The sequence below is a fragment of the Pseudopodoces humilis genome, chromosome 19, assembly GCF_049639895.1.
Source record: "Pseudopodoces humilis isolate 2021_Gansu_Grassland_sample_001 chromosome 19, ASM4963989v1, whole genome shotgun sequence".
Lineage (NCBI taxonomy): Eukaryota > Metazoa > Chordata > Aves > Passeriformes > Paridae > Pseudopodoces > Pseudopodoces humilis.
In genome coordinates this window covers 12107810-12123789 of record NC_142218.1, presented here as the reverse complement: position 1 = coordinate 12123789, position 15980 = coordinate 12107810, and the positions used below count along the sequence as shown (strand labels likewise).

General features: G+C 49.7%; 1 protein-coding gene across 3 annotated transcripts in view; it reads right to left on the bottom strand.

Moving 5' to 3' along the window:
- Positions 1–15980, bottom strand: part of PMEPA1 (prostate transmembrane protein, androgen induced 1) — a 44390-nt gene that overhangs the window by 20506 nt on the left and 7904 nt on the right. For 2 of the 3 annotated variants that reach the window (XM_014254097.2, XM_088064626.1), the window contains exon 2: positions 8510–8548. The exons of the other annotated variant lie outside the window; for it this stretch is intronic. In XM_014254097.2, the coding sequence (XP_014109572.1) occupies positions 8510–8548 (39 nt within the window). The remainder of the gene's footprint in view (positions 1–8509; positions 8549–15980) is intronic. 3 annotated transcript variants of the gene reach the window in all.

Genomic DNA, 15980 nt, shown 5'->3' with positions numbered 1-15980 from the left:
GATTTGGGATGCGGGATGCAGGATTTGGGATGTGGGATTTGGGATGCAGGATGCGGGATTTGGGATTTGGGATGTGGGATTTGGGATGCGGGATGCGGGATGCGGGATGTGGGATTTGGGATGCGGGATGTGGGATGCAGGATTTGGGATGCGGGATGCGGGATTTGGGATGTGGGATGCGGGATTTGGGATGCGGGATGTGGGATGTGGGATGCGGGATGCGGGATTTGGGATGCGGGATTTGGGATGCGGGATTTGGGATGCGGGATGTGGGATGTAGGATGTGGGATGCGGGATTTGGGATGTGGGATGCGGGATGTGGGATGCGGGATGTGGGATGCGGGATGTGGGATGTGGGATGCGGGATTTGGGATTTGGGATGCGGGATGTGGGATGCGGGATGTGGGATGCGGGATGTAGGATGCGGGATGCGGGATGCGGGATGTGGGATGTGGGATGCGGGATTTGGGATGCGGGATGCGGCAGCTGCCCTGCACCGGGCGCAGGGCGGGAGAGGGCACAGCACCGACGGGAGGATTATCCATGGACACAGCCTGTCCCCTTTTCACTGCATTTAACAATAAAGCAGTAGCTATAGCAACGGGGTTAATTAATGCATCGATTTGCATAACTAAAACTCCCGCCGATGTGTTCGCTCCTACGGGGGACCCGCAGCCACGGCGGGGACAGGGCAGCGGGGACACCCCCGGTGCGGGGACACCTTCGGTGCGGGGACACCCCAGAGCCATCCCCTCCTCACACCTCCAGCCCCAAGAAGCGCTTGCACACCAGCATGTGGAAAAGAGCAGGAAAACGGGGGCCCAAGTGTCCTTCGAAAAATAAAACTGAGGGAAAAAGTGATTTTTCGGGGGTGGAGGGAGTAAAGCGCATTCCAAGGCAGAGGGGGTAAGGAGATAGGGAATGTAAAGGCTTCAGACTATCGTATAACCAGAGGGGGAAATGTCTTCTCACCACAAACATGCATCTGCATGATGTCTAGACAGTCATAAAAAGGGCAATTAAAGTACTGCAGGCTGCAGTAAGCCAATGTCTCCTCTCCCAGTCTAAATGGTTGAAACGTACTGCATGAACTTCGAAAAAAAAATATATATAGGATAGAGAGAGAAAAAGACAAGTTTGTAAGGAAAAATGTTTTGAAATTCAGCTTTAAATAAGCCAGTAAATTAATTCAACCTTGTCACATCTCTGCCTTATAACATATCAAATATTCTGCCTGCGTCCTGTCTAGACTGCGATAACAAAGGGCATTTAAAGCCCTGCAAGATGCGCTGACAGAGTAGCCATTTAAAGACGCAGTATTGCTTTCTCCATCTAAAACGATTTGTCAGACGGAGTTAAAATGAAAATGATAAGTAATCACTCTGGTTCACAACCATTTCAAAAGGAAAAAAAACCCCACAAAACCCCCACAGCTCATAGATATAAATCCCACTAAAATCATTCCAATGTATAATTCCAGTGGGATTTCTCTGGCCTCTTTCTTTATGGAATTTGTTATTTTTTAAAAAAATTTATTAATTTGAGATGTCAGTAGTTTTCTGCAGCACATGCATTTCTAAATAGGAGTGTATTAAGTTCGAAAAAGCTAGCTCCAAGTTCTAACTGATTTATTTGCATAAAATGATGACTTGTGGAGAAACACTATTATAACCCCAAGGGTTAACAACACTGAAAAAGAATTTTTTGGTTTTATTTACCTCGAAACAAAAGAATAAACTGTATCACATGAGAAAAACTGGCCAGTCCCCATCACTTACACAGCTGAGCCTGCCCAGTCCCAGTCCTCAGGAATGCAAAAAAGAAAAGAAAGTTAAAGCAAACTATGTGGGTGTGCTGAGTGTTGTTTTTTTTACTGAGAAAGGACAGTTTTCTGGGAAAAGCAAAACAAAATATAATCCTGTCTAACAAAAGAAACACTCTCCTTCCTCTCTGAGCTTCATCAATTGTTGAAGAACCAAAAAACCCCAAAATAAAACACACAGGCGAAATCACTGATCTGCTGAAGAGGAGGGCAAACGCTGCCTGTGACAGGGCCAGGCCACAGCCATCCCTGGGCCAACGCTTCCCAGGGCAAGACTGGCCTGAGACTGTTTTGTTGTGACATGGCATGACCACATGGCCCTGGCATGACCCTGTGCCCAGCCCCTGGTCCAACCTCACTGCCCAGTCCCTTCTACGGGGGGGGGTCACGGTGGGAGTCACCCCTGGAAGTCCAGAACCAGCTTGAATTCAGTTCTTCTCTGCTCCTCACCCTATAGCATCCCACCACCACCTCATCTGCACCTCCCTCTGTCTCCCAACCCTTGTTTCTTAATTATTATTTTAGTAAGACTGTTTCCAACTTCATTGTTCATTCCGCAATAGCCCAAGGGCTACAACTGTTCATTAGACAGAATTTCTGCTTTAATTGCACTGACACAGATGTGTAGGTTATCTGGAAGAAATTACTAAAATGAGCAGTAAAGAATGGGGCTGGATGCTTTTCTTCCTTTACGGAGAGTTTAATTTAACATTATTTCCCCCCACGCCCCATACAAGCAGCATCATTCACTGCACTGCGGGTTTGCAGAGGAATTAACCCCAAACTGTTCCCACTGCACACAGGTGCATGAGGATTCACAGGGGTGAGAGGGACAGGTCTGGAGGCTCTGTGGTCTCCACCACTTCCAGCAGGATGGTCTGTGTCCCCCTCGTGTCCCCCAGGCAGCACAAAGCAGTGACATCCCCCTGAGCGTGGAAGCATCTGGGACCACAGCTAAAGCTTTGGGGAAAGAGTTGGGCCACCACTGCTCAACATGCCCATCCCTGTATGCGCCAGGACTGGGGCTCTCTTGGTCTGCCCTCACCCTCTGAAAAGAAGAAACACCAAAAAATGTCATCGCTTCTGCTCAACAGTGCATGGGCTTTGAACCCACTGTGGCTGTGCAGCTGTCAAATCAGCCATGGAGTTCACATGAACTTCCTCTGCAACTCACATTGGCAAGAGCCAGACACATAATAGCCCTGGATTCAGGGAGAAAGAGCTGCCAGCATTATTTCTATTTAAAACCTCTATTTCAGCTTCACAGACTCATTCTTCACACATGATACACATGCACACACACACACAAAATGCAGAAGTGAGCCAGATCCAGAAGCATTTCACTTTACCAAGAAGCAGTGCCTAACAGCAATTCCAGGTTTTGGCTCTCTGTGACTATTTAATAGATTTTAATTCAATATTAAAAAGCATGAACCTGCCAATTTTTTGTTATGCCTTCTTGCCAGGAAGAAGAAAAAAGTTGTTCCCAACTTCTTTATCAAACCATTCCCCCCTCTGCACATCCCTCCTCCAGACAAGGGGCTGCATCCCAGAGGCACCTCCTGGCCAGGGCAAGGCTGACAAGGGTGGGCTGGGACAGGGACAACATCACAGTCCCATCTCTAAACATGTCTAAAAGCCACTAAAAATGTCTCCTTCTCTAAACTTGTCTTTAAGGGGGAAGAAAAATTTCACAAACGCTTCACGTTAAAAAAGCCCGCATTAAGGGAAAAACCTTCCCTTTGTTGCTAGGGGACTTCCTTGCTTTATATCTGCTGAAAACCTTTAAAATGCCACCATTGTATTTAGAAAAAAAACAAAAAACAATCCTGAGACTGAAGCACCTCATGTGCTAAAAATCAAGAGACAGAACCCATCAGTTCCATCCTTCATTTGCAAGTACTTTGCTCGGGCCTGACTTCGTTTTGTGTCTTGGTCCTCGATGCTTTTTGGCAGTTTGCTCCAGACTTACTGGCAAGGGCTAAAAGGTTTCTATTTAGCTGGTGTCAGCTGAGCATCTGTGCCGGCAAGAACTGGAGTGGGGGTGATCCCGACTGCCTTTCAAAAGCACATTTCTTTCTGGGAGCTGCCACAATAATTTGAAGTCTGCGTGTGTTTGGCCAGCGGGGTGACTCCCTCCGGAGGGGTGCCCCGGCGCAGGGACGCGGGGAGCGATCCCTGATCAGCGGAGGGAAAAGGAGCTGGGAACGCTCCCTAACCTGTGACCCTGACAACAAAAGGCAAGGAGAGCGTCTAGACCTGCAGTCTGCCGGGGAGTGAAGGGAGCATTGTGCTCGGGCACACTGGGGCTGCTCAGACAGGGCGGGCTCGGAGGCGCTGCGGGGCAGGAGCAGCGAGGCGGCCGCAGCTGCGGCAGCGCCCGAACCGCTGCTGCCGGGGGAGGGGGCCCGCACAGCCCACCCTGCCTCCCCACAACACGGCTGGAAGGGTTTGCAGGACTGCTTCCACTTCCCAGCACAGCTGGAACCCGTGGAGGTGAAGGAAGCCGTCAGATTGCCAGCCCCGGGTTTCCCCGCTTTGCCTCCGTGTGTTTCGCACGCAGCATCCTCACGCTCCTGAACGCAGGGATCCTGCAATTCCAGCCCCGTGCAGATTGCCAACAGGAAGGGGCAAAGAAAAAATATATGCTTCCTTCCACAGAGCCTTTATTTTCTGCTTTCTCTGTCCGGCTCTGTCAAAAGGGGACAAACCAAGATGTTCCCTCTCTGCCAAACCTAGAGGTCAGCTCGACACTCAGAAAAAGCCGAAATCCCAACCTTATACACGTATTTTTTGTGTGACCCTGATCAAACCCCTTGGCTTCCCAGTGTTGAGCTCCCCACACATAAAAATACAAACATAAACCTAAATAAATGCTGGAGCTAATGGCAGGTTACTGCCAGGGAACTGCACGAAGAGAAAATAAAAGACCTATTAAAAGCCCTCGTTCTTCATCTCTGCCAGAAAGAAAACAGTACTACCCAGTACTTAAAAAGATGCATTAAAGGAGAGAGAGCATTCAGGGGGGTTAAGGACACCCCCGGCAGAGCAGTGAGGGGAGGCACTCCCGGCCAACCATCCCCATGTGCCCTCAGGATGAGGTTTTGGGGTGATCCCATGCCCTGGCCATGCCCTGACCATGCCAGCACAGACAGCAGGAGCAGCAGCTGCCCCGAGCACACCCAGCACAGAATGGGGCTGCACACAAACCTGGGAACCCACAGATCAGAGCTCTGGGCAAAACAAAACCCTTTAGTTCCACTGTTCCTGAAGGTAAATACCTGGAAGATGTGCTCCAGCCCAGCAGTACAGATGTAAAACCAGTGTGACCCACGGTGGCACCCTGGGCACACTGGTCAGTGACACTGGACCAGTGGCACCGCTGCACATGGGACCTGCAACCCTGGGCACAGCCAGCAGCCACCTCAGGCTGCTGCAGGGAACCCCCCACTCCTGCCAGCTCCAGGCTGGAGCTCTGGAGTTACAGCCTGAGACCAAGCAAAACCAGACCCAACAACCGAGATCGTTTAAACAGCTATTAAATCCCCACCTCCTTCTGATGAGAGGTGATAAATCAACAGCTGATGGGGAATACAATGAATTCAGAGCAAGAGAGGAGTTTCAGTATCCTGCTAGCCACCAGATGCCAATCCTTCACCAGCACACCTCACCACATCCACACCTTACACAACAAAAAGGTGAGGGATGAGGACTTTCTTCTCCACTTGCCTCGGTTGCTTCCTACCCCATCTCCAAAACATCACCAGTGCTGTGGCAGCTCCTTCCCCAGGTGCTCCAGGTCCCTGGGACTACTGAGGCACCAACAGAGCCAGGAGCTGTGGCAGGACACTGGATGGTGGCACCGGAGCAAGATGCCACATACCTGCAGCTTCAGCAGGGTCCAGCCAGAACTTCCTCACAGCCTGGCACCTGCCATGGCAGCAGCTCATCTCCTGACAACTGCCTGGGATTTATTTTTGGTGCACATACACAAGGAGAGTGAGAGATCCCACACTGGGAATTTATCAGCAGTGCGCAGCTATGGAAACAAACGCATTTAAGACTAATATAACAAAATGCCCAAACCCACAACAATAAATAAAGAACGGTGCACGTTGGCATTTTCACATGGGAGCAACACAGTGAATGCACGGCATGACCCAGCTTCTCTCAGAATTCACTCAAACTTTCAAGAAAGCACACATTTTCATGTACTTACATGTTTAGCTATGTGAATTTTGCTTGGTGCAAACCCTTCACCCTGCCCTTTGATTTTACAGAGTTCAATCTCCTCCTAAGTAAGATGAATAGCTGTTTGCTGAGGGCATTCTCTCCTTCCCCCTCTGTACTGATTTCCAAGCCACCTTCTGTGAGAAGCAGGACAGCTGACACAAAATCCACCAGAAACTGCAGCACCTCTTCTTTTACTCCCCATGGAGGGGACACAGTGGTGCCTGACCATGCCCCAGTGCACAGATCTGGGCAGAGGCTGCAGCTCAGCCAAACTGTTCCCTCTCAGCAGGCACAAGAGGGATCCACAAGTCATTTACAGGAATCCAAGAGTCTGACATTCACAGACACCCAGGAGTTACCAGGGAAATGGTGGAATACCTTAAAAACCCAGGAAAAAAAGCCTGGAGAAAGCCAAGCCTCCCTTGCAGGAGGTAGTGCAGCTCCCTGCCCAGGTTTGGTGTTCTGACCCACCATGTGCAGGGCTTCATCCCAAGTGGCATAGGGATGGGCACGGGCATCTCTCTGGGGTGGGCACGGGCATCTCTCTGGGATGGGCACGGGCATCTCTCTGGGATGGGCACGGGCATCTCTCTGGGATGGGCACGGGCATCTCTCCCCGGGGTTCTGACTCTGCAGGCAGCACCAGGACGCTCCGGGAGGACGCGGGTGTTGGAGGTAGCGATGTCTGGGAATGCTGGCCCAGGCTGGAGCTGCAGACAAGGACCCAGACAACAAAGGCGAGGCAAAAAGCCGTCTGATAGAGGCAGCCCCGTCTGGCAGGCCGGGCTTTCAGAAGCCCGGGCATGCACTGATGTCTGCAAGCACAGCTCTTCACTGGGCGCACAATTAACCCCGCAGCAAGATCACTAAAGTGTCCTGCAGCACACTCCAAATAGTATCCATCTGGTAAGATGAAAAAAACACAAAGAGTACAGGAGTGCAGCAAAGGAGCAAACAACTGGAGACTGCAGGGAATGACTCTACAACAAACAAAAATTATACTTAATTTTCTGTTATTTATATTCTAAGAAAACCGCATGTTTTCACTTGCATCTCTGCCTGCCTCCCTGAGGCACAAACACACACACACACAAAATGGGAAGGCCAGGGAAAGCAGGAAGAGCAGCACAACTCAAACACATCCCCGCTCACACGCTTTCCCAAATCACAGCACAAGAAAACGGGTGTGAGTTTTACAGCCATGGAGCAACAGCCAAACACCTCTTGCTGGAGCGAAAACGCCCCGAGCAGCCGCTCAGAGCACTGGGACACCGTGGCTCCCTTTGCCCGCCTGATCTGCTGAGATCTTACAGCGTTAATATAAAATAAATGTAAATAAACCATTGATTGCTGCAGGACAGTTTCCCTACGGGCTGGTGTGAGTGTCCCAGCTCTGGGGCTGATCCCAGCCTCAGGCTCCCGCAGTTCCCCTGCCTGATGTCTGCACCACGATAACGCTGCCGGGGGGACTGGTGGTGTCTCACAGCTTTTCTGCATAAGCAAGGACTATCCTGCTGTGCAGCCAAATTGTGCCACCAGGCTCAAAATAAAGGAACTGAAATAATTCTTTTTTTCCTCTTATTTTAGATTATGACTTCTACTAATTGATGCTTGATAAAAGCCTAATGAATGATTTGTAGGCATTATAAGCATATTAAGGATCTGAGTGTGGTTATAAGCCAAGGTCATAAGCTCTATTGACTTTCCAAGCTCTATAGCAATTGATTTGCAATTTATTAAAATCATTCATTCACCACTTGTTAACAATTTATTTAGCTGATTCTTCCCCAGCAGGCTTGGGACATCATATTTCAGCAATGACACCTTAGTTTTGAGGTACTGTCACAAACTCAGTTCTAAACTGAGAGACAGACCCGTAAACATTATAACAGTGTATTTTTAAAGACTCTTTTGCAAACAGGTTCAGCTCAGATCCAGGAGCCTGGTTTAACAGGGCTTCCAACACCTGGTTTTGTCTGTGCTGAACATGAACATGCTCTGACCACACTCAGCAGAAGTCCCACATCCCATGACTTAAAAAAGTTTCAGGATGCCAACTACTTTCATAGAATAGAGCCTCTTTCCTCAAATTAACACTGCTCATTAGTTTGCCAGAGTAGCAGCAAACGAAAGAGTACTGGTGCTGAAAATGACACTCAGCTTTTGTACATGTTTCTACACATGAACAACAGAAGAAAAAGAAATCCCATCCAGGATTACCAAAGTGCAGCCAGATATGGATAGACAAAAGCCAGCAGGTTTGCAGAGTCAGCCTCTGAAGACACCACTGCATCCCCCTGTGCAGCAGGAGAGCAGGTACCTGCTGCTCTGGGGGCCGGCAATGTCCCACCCGTTCCGTGGAGCAGTAACCGGGGTGTTTATGGCACAGCAGCTGCAATCATGCAATCAGCCTTCGTAATTACATCTTGGCAACTCTTGAAATACTTCACTTACCCAGTTTACCTGGAAAGGTGCGACCTAAACATTCAGTGCCTGGAGACATTTGAAAGAAAAACAGAAAGGATCCGTCAGTGATGGGAGCCACGTCCGAGCGGCTGCACACACACCCCAGCTCCCCTCCTGGGGACTCGTCCTGGCAGAGCTCCCCCTGGACAGCAGACACCTGCTCCCACCATCTCCACAGGGCCAGCACCACCAGAGGTGCCACCACTCCTGGCTAATGACCCCACATGCTCTTCCCACACCAGACAAGGTCACACAAGGTCCCGTTCCTCTCTGCCCTGCTTCCTCAGGACTGCTCTCCTGATCTCACCTGACAGCAATGCCAAAGCTTCACAGAGGTTTGTGAAGTTTCTGGGATCACTCAGCCCACCCCAGAGACGTCCCTGCCACATCCAACAGTGCCAGACTGTCTGTCCATGGCCCAGGGCAGCACTCTGCACTTCAAGGCACTGGTGGACTGTTTATCACACACTGTCTCCACTGCAAACACACAGAGCTAAGCCCCACACTCTGTTGAGCCTGGTGAAAGCTCAGGGTCTGCTGACACCCCATGCCCACAGCACTGTGGAGTGCTGAAAATGAAGAGCCACAGCAAAATCTTGCACGACACCCCGGGAGCAATGCCCAGCAGATGTATTTCCAAGTGAGAACAGCAAAGCAGCAAAAAGTTTGCAACAAAAGACAACTCATGGCTTCTCTCTCAGCCATCAATGTGTGACTGCCTGCAACACTGAAAGGATTACAGGACATGGATCCTTCCCAGTGCCTGGCAAGCTGAGACATTCTGGGCTGGGTGGGAGCTCTGCATCCCATAGGATGCTCGCCAGAGAAACACGTGTACACAGGACTCTTTTGTGAAGCCTGTAAGAACTGTCTGTCACTGATAATGGTTAATTGGTACTAATTACTACAGTCTGATCGGAAGGAGTCCTACTGGCCTATAAAAGTGGCCTTTAACCCGAGAGCAAGGGAGGATGTGGCTGCCAGACACAGCACGCTGAGGCCACGGACACACCGCCCGCTCCTCACACTGCTCCTGCCTCTGCAGCAAGAGAGCAGACTGGCAGGCTCAAGGGAATATATCAGCACATCACTGCTCTCAAATAAAGCTTTAAAAAGCTACTTTCCATGTACCTGGGAGGACAAAGAAAAGCAACTTTTTAGTCCCAGGAAAAGATTCAGGAGCAGTCACTGTCAGTTACTGCAGCAGCTAAATAACAAGGGGTCATAGGCTGGGCTCACTGATGTGAAGTCAGGATGATTTAGATGCTTCACATGTGGGTGTTCAGAAGTGGGCCTGCACACATCAGGTGTCACCTGAATGCCCACAGGCAGCCAAGAGCCTCCAGGCCCATATGCAGCACCACCACCCTGCTGGAACGGGCACCAACACCGAGCATGACAAGAAAGGAAAGAAAGGAATTCTGCCGAGCCAAACACCAACGTGTGGCAACAAGCTTGGACCTCATCCTCCTCCTCCTGCTCAGCCAGCTCACTGCACAAAGCCTGAAAAGGGGTGGGAGGCTGAAAAGGAGTGAAAGGCCAAAAGACTGGAGGCCAAAAAGGGTGGGAGTCCCAAAAGTAAAATGTAGAGTCTGAGAAAAAGGGGATGCCAAAATGACTTGGGAGACACAAAAGGGTGGGAGTCCAAAGGAAATGTAAAGGTTCAGAAAAAGAAACCCTGTGCATGCAGCTGGCTGGATCAGGATCAGCTCTTCTCTGGCTAAATTTCCAAGAGGGTAGAAAGCAATGTCTGTCCCCTCCCTGCTGCACAGCCCAGGTGACACAGCGTGACACCCTGTGTGTGTGTGGACATGTGCTCCCATCGTGTCTCATCCAAGATCTTTGGCCATGGTCTGGGCTGTGTGGGAGAAACCAGCCTGAACCCTCTGAAGTCAGGCAAGATTTTGGGATGCTGCTTCTCCCCTCTCAGCAAGCCTGCCTCTCCCATCCTCACATCTGCCTTTTAGGTTCAGCCACGCATTTGCCAACTTTTTAAATGCAAATAAGAATTGGCACATAAAGTCGGTGCTTTAAACCTGACCAGAGCCACCCTCAGCTCTCCTCCCTCCCTCCTTATATGCATAAACTTTTTTTATGCAATCGGCAGCAGGGAAGAGCTCCAGGGAGTGGCTGAGCCGAGCCCGGAGCCCTTCTGCAGCCGCAGTGCTGCCAGACAGCTCCATGGGAAGGGTGGCTCAGGCTCTCTGCCTACCAGCAGAGAACCAGTAATTACCCTGGCTGGACCAACACCTGCTCGTGGTTTTGTCTTACACTGTTTGTGCAACCCAACAGGCTGCCAACAAAGCAGGGATGTACTTTGCCTAAACAGGTGAAAACATGAAACAGGGAACGGAGCTGCTGTGTTGGTCCCACAACGCCTCTGTGCAGCACATGCTGGAAAATCACTGCTGCTTCAGCCTGCAAGGCTGCAGAGAGGGACAAGCATGCCATGCACTGAAAAGGCAAGAAATGAGGGAAAAGGACTGCCCATCTGCAGAGCCCAGCTTCTGGATCTTCTGGATCCAGCCCCACACCGGTACAGGACACACAGATGTTCTTTGCTGGGCTGCAACACCAGCACCAAAAAGCCTGGCTTGCCAGGGGAGTCTCGCTAAACTGAGCATCCCAAGTGGGACAGCACAGAGGACATGACAGCCCTCACCCAGCCAGGGCTGCCTGCACAGCAGAGCTGCTCCCAAAAATTCCCTGGGCCAGTTTAGAGCAGAAGTGCCCACTCCCATGCCAGGGATCCGACCCCCGTGCTCACGGATCAGGAGCTTAGCAGTGGTGTGGGAAGGGAAGCATGAAGACCATGAGTGACCAAGGGCAAAGACCCCAAAGGAACACCTGGGCCAGCCTCAGTCTCTGGCAGAATCAGCTCTAACCCCACCAGGTCACACCCAATGCTCTCCCTTCATCTGCAGATGGGATTTGTTGTAGATGATTTGTCCTGGAATAAAAACATCAGCCCCACCTCTTAGAGCATATTTACTGAAAGCCACTAAACATTAAACACAGGCAAAAAGTGTATCCCAGCAACATCTGGAATTTATCCCTTCCCCCTTCTGAAAAAAAAAAAAAAATCACGCTCTATTCTTTTAGAGAAAGAAAAGTGATTATATAAAATTATAATGCTGGAAGAAGATAGAGAAGAGCAGAGATTTTCTTTGAAACACTGTTTAGACAATTAAAAAGGGATCGTTTCAAAGAAGCAGCAAATACTATCTGAGCTTTTTCCACCCTGTCTCGCAGTACCAGGCTTTCCTCCCATGCCTTGGCTAAGAGATTCCAAGGAAAGCAACAGAGTTTTTTGCATCCTTGCAAGACCTTAGTAAGCTAGAAAGGAAACCAGGTCTCAGGCCTAACTGGTTGAAGGAAGACCGAAGAAAAAAATTATTCTTCCAATTCCTGCCAACAGGATTTGAAGGCACCTTGAATTCCATGAAGAAAACCTGCTTTGGGACGAGCTTTCTGAAAGAGGATGGGTCAGTCTTTACCCAGGAGAGCCAATACCCTGTCTCCCCAGACAGAAGAACGGAAAGGCTTTAAATAATAAAGCAGGAAAAACCATCGGGACTAATGTGAGGATGCAAGGTCAAAATGTGATATCCTCCACTTCCTGAGGCTCCTGGTCCCAGAATGGCTGGGCAAGGACCCCACAGCATCACCTGTGCCAGATGCAGCTGGGGAAGCCTGGGTTCAGAGGGAAACCCTTCCCAGCCTTCCCGAGGGGGGAAGTGAAGCAGTCGCTCTCACGCCAAGCCCACAGAAGTGCCTCCAGCTACTAAATTACCCAACGACTTAAACGAACTGCATTGATCTGGCTGGAAAACAAAGCTGCAGCTCTTGGCATGTGCCCAGTTAGGAGGGTACAGCTGCATTTTTCACCTGCAAGCAGTCACAAGCACGGTTGGAGATGCCCCTTCCCCTGACACGGGGCGGCTGAGGGGAGAGACCGAAGGGCAAATACAGGTGACAGGGAATCACCACCCCAGACACCTCTCAGACACAGCAAATGGCAGGTATGTCCAGTTTTGCAATCGAGGGCAAGGCGGTTCCTAGAACAAGTCCTATTACTCAGGCTCCTCAACCCCCATCTCCTCGGCTGCACGTGGACTGGATGCAGGATTTCATCAGGACATTAAACTCAGAAGCTGTAAAATCACTGTGCAAAAACCCAATTATACCTATTTTCGTAACAGCCAATTTAAGCTTGTATTTAGGTCCCCTCACATACCCCTACGTTACATAAAGCATTTCTTCCACTTGAAACGTAGCTTTCTAAAGGCCATTCTGCTTAATTTAATGGATGCTTTATGTGGGTCTGCAAATCTCTAGGAACGCAACCAAGGAAGACACATGGCTGCAAGATACGGCGTGATCCCTTCCCGAGCACGCAGCAAGAACAGGAGAGGATGAAAGGCATCTCCAAACCCATGAACCTGCTGCGACTGGAGTGCACTTGTGCTCTGAAGAGCAGCAAAACCCCACGGTCAAGTCAAAAGAGGAATTCCTGAACATCTGCACGCACTGTTAACCCATTCCAGACCAGCTGGCGCTCCGCAGCAGGATGGATCCTTCCCTCATTCCACAGCCACCAGCTGAACTGAGCCCACTCAGGCATGCTTCCCTTGGATTTCCAAGAGCTACTTTCTGCACTTCAAGTAAATAAATGCAGTCATCTCTTTTTCCTTATTTTTTTAAAAAGCTGCACTAATAAATAGCTCATAGCAAAATCTATTAAATTGAGTCTGTCCATTATGTTTATTGTTCCTTACAATTCAGGCAACTCAGTGGAGGTTGAGAAGTATATTTATCAAGAAAACCCATGAGACAATGAGGATTAAAAGCTATCAGCAGGACAGAACGTGTTTGTAACACTGCAGTTTGTTCTGCACCTCACACAGGACCCCCATCAGAGATTTCTTCCCCCTCCCCTTGTTTTTGAGCCCATCTCTGGCTCATCAGCTGACAGGACAGCCAGCACCTGCATTCCCAGAAAAAAAGCTGAGGAAGGTGCAGTGTGTATATACTGCTATGAATAAGTCACATTAGAGAAACATAAACCCTGATTGCATTACACACCAGTGATCAGTATCATTAAGTGTTACACACCTTGAGTGTGTCTGAGCAGTTGGAGAGGGAAATGCTGAATTTGAAAACACATCTTCCCATTCAAGCAAAGTCCCATTACAGTAATGTAAGTGTAACAACAAAAATGAGATTCCTGCTTATTACATAGGAAATAATTGCAATTTAAGATAATTTTCCCCTGAATTGTGTGAAGCAAGTGCCCATCAATCATTGTTTCTTCAGTGTCCTAATGAGAGCACCTAGCAGGCCAAGGTACTTTCAGAGCTCAGTGATGAACAGCCTAATCTGTATATGCTATTCTGAGGTATTGAAGCCAAGAGACCACCCTTGGTAAAGTGGAATAATGGTGGAAATAATGAAAATAACACAGAAAGAGCAGGACTTGCTCCTCCAGGAAAGACATCTGCCCTCAGTGAGCCCTTTCAGCCAAGCCAGCGCAGGGGACACCGACAACCACTGACTCGAGGTCTCATTGCACCAACACCTGGGAAGAGCACAAGGAAATCCAGCCTGGTTTCAGGCCTGGACCAGGCACCAAGGACAAGCCCAACCCTGGGTCGTTTCAGCTGCTGAGCTGTGGGTTCTCTTCTTCTCTGTGAAGAGAGCTCAGGGCTGCAAGGGTGAGCCCCATGTACCCTGAGCACCGTGGGAAACAGCGTGGGAGGGTGTGGGCAGTGCGGGGATCCGCTCTGCTTTGGGGGGATCTTTTGTTTTTGTAAGAAACAACGACATTAATCATAACATTAAACAGAAACCACTAAGGGGGAGAATTTCCAAGCTTGCTCAGCACAGAGCCCAGCCCGCAGGGGAGCTGCCAGCCAGCGGCTGCAGCCGGCAAATTCCCTGGGACTCATCCTCGGCAGCCAAAGCCACGGATGGAAGAGGCGACGAGCAGACTCAGGACTGTTTTAGGACTTGGGCTTGGAAATGTGAGTCTGAACACTCAGTGGTTAGATGTCTCTTGGGAATTCATCCAAATGGCACTGCTTCTCTCCCACTTGCCCTGCAGGTAAATCTCGCATGTGGCTTACACAATCTGTTGACTTAAGTAAAGCAAGGGCAGGAGAAGAAAGCTGCTCAGACATCAGGAGAGGCTCATCAGTCCTTTGGGCAAAAGTCTGGGTCACCTCCCCCCCCACAGAGAACTCACAGGGAGTCAGCCAGGCCTTGTGTCCCTTCATGGGAGCACGTGCAGTGAGGGTGCAGCAGAACACAGCACTCAAAACATCAGTCAAAGGACAACAACAATGTATTGCCAAATTCTTCCATATTTCTGGCCAGTGCTGATGCTTAAATTCAGTTTACAAAAACTGAAGTCTGTGAGCTCTGTGTTCTAATCAAGTCCTCTGAAATCAAAAACTTAGCAGTGACTGTAAGGATCTCCCAGGGCTCGGGAGACAAGGCCGTGGCCACTTCCAAACCCCATCGTGAGTAACACTCATCCATCCTGCGGGTGTGGGATGCTTCTAACGCACTGTGAGACCCCTCCATGCTCTGCAAGGGCAAGATCTCCTTGGGTATGCATATCTCAGGTGCAAAAGCAGCTGCAGCACCCAAGGCTGAAGAGCAGGCAGGCTCTGGCAGCCAGGGGGCCAGAGGGAGCCCCCCAGAGACCCCCAACCATAGACCTCTGGAGTGCTTCTTGCCCTGCTCTTTCCTATCACTGGTCCCAAGCTCTCTCTTCCTCACAACCAACTCCAGCCCTGGGCCTGGCTCCTCCATCCCTGAGCAAGGCAGGAACAAATGGTCTCCCCCAAAGTAAAAGCCTAAAGCCTGACCAGAGCACAGTTCTGACAAAGCTGCAGTCAGGGATGTTTTGTTATCGGAGTTACAAAGGCAGAATTAATTCTCACAACTAGTAAAAAGGGACAGAAGTAGAGAAAGGCCACCTGGTAAGATGCTGGTCATCTTCCCTCAAGATTTTACACCGCTGAAGATGCATTTGAGGGAAAACTGACCACCTGACCAGCACTGTGAGATGCAGCACAGCCCGTTCTGCCTGGTGTGCCAATGACAAACCCTACCCTGAACATCAACACAAGTATAAGGCCAAATTCTGTGTGTAAAGCTTATAATGACCAAGGTCTGCAACAGCAGAGATGGACTTAGCTACAGATATTCCCAGTGCAAGTTCCTGATCCCTGTCTGAATCTCAAGGAAAGCAGAAGAGCTGTGAGGATGGAGAGCTCCTCAGGAGGCAGGCTAGACACTCAATCCATCTCTCGTATCAGACCTGCATTAACATTTAAACAGGACCTGCTGTTGTGATCTTTAGCAAGGAGCAGATGTGGTTTTGAGTAATGGTGAGCGTTACTTAACCAGTTATAGTCACTAATGTAATTGACACCTATTCCATCATCCTTAA